General features: G+C 45.2%; 1 protein-coding gene across 1 annotated transcript in view; it reads left to right on the top strand.

Moving 5' to 3' along the window:
- The first annotated feature begins 7214 nt into the window (after positions 1-7214).
- GRM7 (glutamate metabotropic receptor 7) overlaps positions 7215-7952 on the top strand; it is a 1058468-nt gene continuing 1057730 nt past the window's right edge. The window contains exon 1 of the mRNA XM_003409776.4: positions 7215-7733. Coding sequence (XP_003409824.1) covers positions 7215-7733 — 519 coding nt within the window. The remainder of the gene's footprint in view (positions 7734-7952) is intronic.

The raw sequence follows: 7952 nt of genomic DNA, 5'->3' as shown, positions 1-7952 counted from the left end.
AAAAACAACACAGTACCTCTCCTAATCTTTGCAGATTGGCTCTGTGCTGGGGCATTTCTTTAACACTTAGCCAGGCTTGACCTGAGCTTAAGGATCAGCCCAAAATGAAAGTGTAGGGTCTTCTCTGGTATTTTCTGAGGATTTGTCTTGTCCTTGGCATACATATGATTTTCTAAATTCTTTTTTTTTTTTTATGCATATGTGCAGTGCCCTGGTAGTGCAGTGGTTAAGAGCTCAGGCTGCTAACCAAAATGTCAGCAGTTCAGATCCATCACCTGCTCCTTGAAAACCCTATGGGGCAGTTCTACTCTGTCCTAAAGGGTCACTATGAGTTGGAACCGATTCAGTGGCATCTAACAACAACAACAACATGCATGCATGCTTTTGAATGTCCGAAATTTCCAAAGAAACTCTTCCCCTGAGGTCTCCTCTCATTCCTTAGGCATTTATTTTATTCCTCAATCGCATACTTTCACCTTAAATTGCTATGGGTGGTTACAGTTTTCAAGCAGTGCCTGCTGCTTTTCTGGCCTTCTTGAGTTCTGAGACAGGCCAAACAGGAATGGACACATTGTATCAGTTACAAAGAAAGTCCTCAGACAGATTAGAACAGATTCACACAGTTATTTGCACATAAGGTCTACCCTGGTCCCTCTGGAGCCAGTGTTTAGGATTCCTTTCTACAAATCTGGACTGCCACAGCTTTAAGATGGTTCCCAGTTAAGGAGAGGATGGGACACAGGCACTTGGAAAACCAAAGCTTTCCTACCTTTTTGCAGTTGACTTTTTCATGATTCATCCTTTCCTTATTAGATGCTGTAAACTTTAACTGGTTTCTAGAATTCTGACAAAGTTGGTTCTGTCAGTTTCTGCTTGTGCTTTGGGGTTTCTGTCCGCGTATGTGTGTGTGTGGTTTGAGCAGGAACATGAAGGTGCTATGCCACCATTTTGCAGATATCACTCTCCCTGATTGTCTGTCTTCATATCTCAGTAGGTAGGAGGAATAGATCTGCTTTGTCCATGTATCAATATGCCAAATCTTAAGTCCTTTATCCTTGAAGTCCTCAGCCTCACCAGGGGAAAAGAGAATTCAATCTTTTCAACCCCAGTGGTGTGCCCATACCTGAGTTGGGTAAGTGTGGCAATAGGATTGTCAGCTCCATCTCAACTCATGGTGGGGGTGAGACGGGTTCTTTCTCAAAGGAAAGGCTGATGCTGTTACCAAAGAAGAGTAAGGAAAGTCTGCTACCAACTTAGGGTGCACTGTGGGAACAGTGAAGAATTTGTAGGGGTAGGGTGGGGTGCAGTGACAGAAGAATTTCTGAGGTCTTTTCTAGAAATTTTGAAGGAGGGAATAGTTTTTGCCTCTTAAGTAAGTCAAAGCCATTTTGCTCTGATTCACAGCTCTAAATTTTTTTTTTTAATGGAAATATTAAAGCATGATGAATGGGGAGATTTGATCTAACTGGAGAAATAGCCTTTGTAGAATTATTTTCTCGAAAGATATTTCTTTATGCTTCTCCCCAAAGGGGTGGGAAAAAACAGGTCCTCCCTTTGTACCGAGAAGAGAAACAATAGCATCACTGAGACTTGGGAAGAAAGAAAACTGGAGAGTGAGGTCTCCTTTGGTCCTGCAGCCAGATTGTCCATGTGATTTCCCAGTCACTGCATACAGTGGTCAACAAGATCTGAGAGGTGTAGCAAGTAAGGCTTTTGTGAATTGGGAGTATTTGATTACAGGAAGAGTTTGCATGGGACCTGGAGGCTAGATGTAAGATATGGAAGCTTCAGGGCAAAATAATAAGGAAGCTTAAATAAGAAACTAATGGTGATAAATTTATTAAAAATATGTTTACTTCTCTGGGCCTCCATCTACTCCTTGTACAGTAAGAATGATAATAATAATATGTATCATGTGTGGTTATCTTGAGGAATAATTACATTTCTGTATGCAGTGCCTAGTATCTAATAAGTACTTGAAAAATGCCAGCTCTTGTAAATAATAACATAAAATATTCAACATTAATATAAATATATTTGTACCATGTTCATTAATAATAATATATTTTTTATAACATAATGAGCATACATTTGGCTGCAAGTAACAGAAAACTCAAACTATCATAAATAACAAGCAGATTTCTTGAATTATATAATTGGAGATCAAAATGTGGAACACTGAAGCTGGTTTTTGTCTAGTGGTGCACAGTACCTCTCTGCGTTAGCTTTACCTTTAGGCAGAAAGTGAAAGGGCCACAATAACTCTGGTGCTCATATGCACACATAATGAGTGATCAGGTCCAGGCTCAAGAGTTGCTTTCAGAAACCCGCATTAAACCTTTCCCTGTGCGTTATTAGTTTAAATTCCTAAGTGGACTATTGGAACATAGGATTCCCAGTAGGGACCAATTCCAACCAATCCCTCACAGACTCTGTGGGGTGAATATACCTGTACAAAATCAGGGTTTCTTAACAATATGGGGATCAGGAAATAGATGTTGGTTAAGTGACAAAAAATATCTACTACAAATAAGAGGGAAGTATAATATATAAAACGGAATGTCCTCTCTCTCTCTCCCCCCCAGGGAAAAGTGACTCCCACTTAGTAAAGCAATGCAAATGTAAGATTGCACAAAACAACAGTTATATATGAAGGACCTACCTGAAGGATGGGAGAGTAGCCAGATACTTTAGTTGCAATAGTGCAGTTAAAGTGGACAGATTTTCAAATCTCAAATTGCATTTAATAAATGAGGAAGGAATTAGAAGTGGAGACATTACTTCCTGCAGAAGATGATGGGCAGTAAAAAGCAAAGAAAATAAATAAAACTTATTTTCACAAGAAGATGTAATGCAAAAATTTGGGAATGGGTAAGGGTCATGGCTGAACAACATAATGAACATAATGCCACTGAATTGTACACGTGAAGAATGTTGAAGTGCCAAATGTTTTCTTATATATATATTTACAATAAAAAAGAAGCTGTAAAAGAAAGCAAAATGCTAGAGCATGACTTAGGACCGACATCTTAACTTTAGTTAGACATTTTTATTAACCCCTGTGTGAGGACAAGTTAGTGGCTAAACAGAACCAAGCCTGTGAACAAATTTTATAACGTGTGATCTTTGTACCTAAAAACTATATTTTACTCCAATTAAATCTGACACTAGAATAATGACCCAGTTTTGGGTGAACCAGTCTTGCACAACATTTTTTCAGTTCATATAATTTCAAAAGCAAAACAGAACAAAACAAACTGTGTTACCTTTAAGTGCCAGATCCTGTGCACTATGGCTAAACGTGTAATGATGAATCAGATACCATATGTCCTGGATGTCTGTTGATTTCACAAGCTCAGTACCACTTTCCAGTTCTTCTGGTAACAAAACTTGTTTCCATGTGGTTCAGGTAGTGGTAGTCCCTGACTAGAAAAATAGGTCTATGTCCTGAGCTTCCCAAATCAGCCTAAAGAAATGGCCAAAGTGATTGGCTCAGTAATGAACATATGTCTCAAGAAGGACCAAGCAAAGTCTTCCCTGAGATTTGATTGAATGCTAGAAGGTTAGACTAATTTAGTCTTATGCAATTAAAAAAAATAATGTTATTGCAAAATCTTCTAATCATTCTTTAAGTGCTAGAAACTGTATACAGTGACTAAGAGGACAGCAATTAATCTGCCATCATTTCTGCTCTTAAAGAGCTTGCACTTTAAATTTCACTCACTAGCAAATAAAGGCAGTGCAGAATGGTAAGACCAGTTCTGATTCATTCCACACATGAGTGCTTCTTAGGCACAAAACACCATTCTAAGTATTGTCTGGTATAAAAAGATAAATAATACCCAGCCCTTACCCTCAAGGATCTTACAACTTGGTGAGGGAAATAAGGCACGCACACAGATGACTGCAATAAAAGGAAGATAATGATTGCCACCAGATGTTTGGGGAAAAGGAGCAGAGCAAAGAGAGAACACAGAATAAGGCAGCATTCAACAGTTAGCCAAGAAATATTTATTGAGCAATCATAGGCTGTGATGCAGGTGTAAGAGAAGTGGAAGTAGAAGAGTAGAGCATGTACCAAGACATGGACACAGGCGAAAAACCTAGTGACATTCCCTGTTACCCAACTCTCCAAATACTTTGTGTCACCAAGTCCCCAGTAAATAGCCTCACAATAACAGATATAGTCTCCGTCAAGTATTATGAGGTACTGATGCCTGGTGGCATAGTGGTTAAGAGCTACGTCTGCTAACCAAAAGGTGTGGAGTTCGAATGCACTAGGCACTACTTGGAAACTCTATGGGGCAGTTCTACTCTGTCCTATAGGGTCACTGTGAGTAGGAATCAACTCGATGGCAAGGGGTTGTTTATTTTGTTGTTGATGCTTAAATACCAGGATTGTGGTACTTGTGTTACCAAATATGTCTTTCGATTGCTTTGCTTCTTTTTTCCCCTTCCAAAGTAGCTGATGCTATCTTAACAGCATATCTATTTCAGTTATTGCACCCTTCTTGATCTGGTGTATTAGAACAGGTGAATGAGACAAGAGTCCTTTTAGCTTTAAATAACAGGAGGAAAATACATAATTAAAAGAAGTCTAGAGGCAATCCTTCAGGCATGCCTGGGTTCAGGAGCTCAAAGGTCATCTTCAGTCAACCAGGTCTCCCCATTCCTCTTTTCCGCTCTCTTACATAGCTTATTCCAGGATTCAAACATCTCAACGTTTACTATATCTCTTCATGTGGAAACCCCTGGCACATCTACAGGTATATATCCTCACAGCTCCAAGACTGGCAGAAAGGAGTGGGAGACATCATGGGATAGTTTTCCAGGGTATGCACCTGACTAGTAGGGCATCGCATCTAAAGGTGATATTCACCATGTACCTAAGGGTAGATCTGTATATTGATTACAGCACTGTTTTCTGGCAGATGGCAGCAAAATGTTTTTTTCTCTCAAAACCGAGATGGGATTTTCCCAAAAGATAGCAAAGTGTTTTGAGAAAGGGACTCCTTTTTCTAACTCACTCATTTTTATCTGATGAATATGAACAGTTGAAGTAGGAGAGGATCTATGTGATAGTGGAAGCCCTGTACTTCTACTTTGGTTGCTCCAGCAAAAGTCCCAAGGATCACCTCTGACTGGCTCTGATTGGACTGTATTCCCACCCTTGAATTAATTACTGATCACTGATCACTACAGCCCAACCTGAATTACAGGAACGTGGGTCAGCTCTTGTCAAAACACAATATTGAAAGGTGGAGGAGGCGCATATCTAAAAAGAAATTGATAGACTTTTCCCAAAAGGAAAAGGAGCAAGGGGGGAAAAAAAAAGTCCTCTATACCAGGAAACATTTGTAATATGCTGTGGATATCCAAAAACCAGGTCTCCTACACGTGAAGCAACAAGAGGACATTGGTATAAAAAGAGCGCCATGGCCAAAGGGACATGGCCTATTTTCACAGAGGATTGGAGAGTTAAAAGATAGCTTGGACAGCATCCAATTCAATCTCATCATTTTACAGATGGGGAAACCAAAGCCCAGACAGGGCAACAGAAGTGCCAAGAACACACAGGTCAGGTAGCTGGAGGCAGAAGCAATCAACTACCTGTCTCCTGATTTTGGGTGGTCTTTGTTTACTTTTTTTCTTTCTTTTTTTACTTTAGTACAGTACTTTTTTTCTTTCTTTTTTTACTTTAGTACAGTAACCACAGCAGCAAAAAATATAGTTTGGTGTCTGGTTTTCTTCCCACCCCCAAATATGTGTAATATGGTCTTGCTGCATTTTAACAACAAGCGCCAGCAAAAGTCTGAATTTAACCTCCTTGAGTCCACTCCCGTCCCCAAGGACAGAAACATTAACTTTATATACGAACTAGGGCCACTTGTTGCTTTAATGGGCCAAGACTGGGGCGCCTTTTAAAAATAGCTTCCTATTAGCAGTTGCGTTCTGCTCAGGCATAGGGACTTTGCCCCCAGCTCCCCAGGCCAGAGACAGAAAGTCATCCTGGATCAATGCGATGAATTCTTCACGTCCTACCATCACCTCTTTCCTGCTGTTTTCTACCCGCAAAATCCTGTCACCAGCTTAAAAGTACCTTTGAAAAAGGGTAGGAGGGAGCCTTACACCTGTCAGCGCCAGGGAAGAAAGTGCGCTCTGCAGAGTTCGCGGTTGTTCTCTTTCTTAGGATGAAAGGAAGTAAAAGGCGGGGGAGACGAGGTTTCCCCGCCGGGGACCATGATTTGGGGACCACCTGGCACCAGTAACCCCTCAATACATGGATACACTGCCATTCCTAGCGTTTCCGTGTTGGTTTCTGCTTACCCGCAACCTAGCCCGGAACCTGGCTCTAGAGAAGCCTCTGGGTAAAGGTTCTTTAAGTCGTGAATCAGGCTCTTGTGTTTTTCTTAGTAAAAACTGGCAGTGGCGGAGCGGGAGTAGAGGCTGAAGTCTCTCCGCGCGCCTCCTTCCCTGACTTCTCAGCCTTGCGACTCCTTCACGTTCTCCTGGAGCTAAGAGCCAGGGCTCTGGACCTCGGGCTGGGAGCAGTCAAACATCTCCGCCTCGTCCGTGGCACTGCATCCTTGCCCAGAACTCGGGTGTGAGTGCGGGAGGGCAAGAGGCTTCAACAGTGAGTTGGGGGCAAAAGCTCAGCTCTCGCCTCGGATGAGCAATCCCTAGATTCCCAGGGGACCTCGAAAATCGGCTTTTGAGCTCCCCCCCCATCAAGTCCTAGCCAGCCGCCCACCCATTCCCACCCCCCTTACCTCAGTACGCAGCCCCTCCCTGCGTGATGATGCAAACCAGAGGGGGAGGGCGGCGCTGGGAAGGGTGGGGAGAGAAGAAGAGCCAGCAAGGGAGGGAGGAGGGAGTGGGAGGAGAAGGAAAGAGAGCCGAACGACCATTTAAAGCGATAGCAATCCCTGCCCTCTCCCCAGTGCTGGGCTGTTGCAGAGCGCGAACGGCCAGCCGGGGTGCGCGAGCGCGGCGCACCGGCTGGCGAACCTGGGAGCGCACGGCGTCCCAGGCTGGCAGGCGCCGCGGGACCTCCCCACCCTCTCCGGCCGCCCCTCCCCGGGCGCCCCTGCTCTTTGTGCCTGCCGGAGCCCCTGGGCTTCCCCGGAGCAGCTCACCCCGAGGGGCCCGGACCTCGGCAAGCCCGCCACCGTTCCCTCCAGCGCTGCCGCCGCCACCGCAGCAGCCCCAGCGGCATGGTCCAGCGGGGAAAGCTGCTCCGCGTCCTGACTTTGATGAAGTTCCCCTGCTGCGTGTTGGAGGTGCTCCTGTGCGCGCTGGCGGCGGCGGCGCGCGGTCAGGAGATGTACGCCCCGCACTCGATTCGGATCGAGGGGGACGTCACCCTTGGGGGGCTGTTCCCCGTGCACGCCAAGGGTCCCAGCGGAGTGCCCTGCGGCGACATCAAGAGGGAGAACGGGATCCACAGGCTGGAAGCGATGCTCTACGCCTTGGACCAGATCAACAGCGATCCCAACCTGCTGCCCAACGTGACGCTAGGCGCGCGGATCCTGGACACTTGTTCCAGGGACACTTATGCGCTCGAGCAGTCGCTCACTTTCGTCCAAGCGCTCATCCAAAAGGACACCTCCGACGTGCGCTGCACCAACGGCGAGCCCCCCGTATTCGTCAAGCCTGAGAAAGTAGTTGGAGTGATTGGGGCTTCGGGGAGTTCCGTCTCCATCATGGTAGCCAACATCCTGAGGCTTTTCCAGGTAGGGGGGCGCTCCTTCCCAGGCGGAGCGTGCTGTAATTCCCTGCGCTCTTAACCCTAAAAGCTGGCTTGGACTCCTGGGTTGAGGGGTCAGGTCAGCCTTCGCACATTTTCACCCCGGAGAGCCTGCCGAATCTCTCCCACCCCGCCCGACGAGGTACCTTCCTTGCTTGGTTCATATCCCTTCCATCTCTCCCCTTTCCGCGCTCCACTCCGTCCA

Source organism: Loxodonta africana, chromosome 22 (assembly GCF_030014295.1).
Source record: "Loxodonta africana isolate mLoxAfr1 chromosome 22, mLoxAfr1.hap2, whole genome shotgun sequence".
NCBI lineage: Eukaryota > Metazoa > Chordata > Mammalia > Proboscidea > Elephantidae > Loxodonta > Loxodonta africana.
This window is presented reverse-complemented; position numbering and strand designations above follow the sequence as displayed.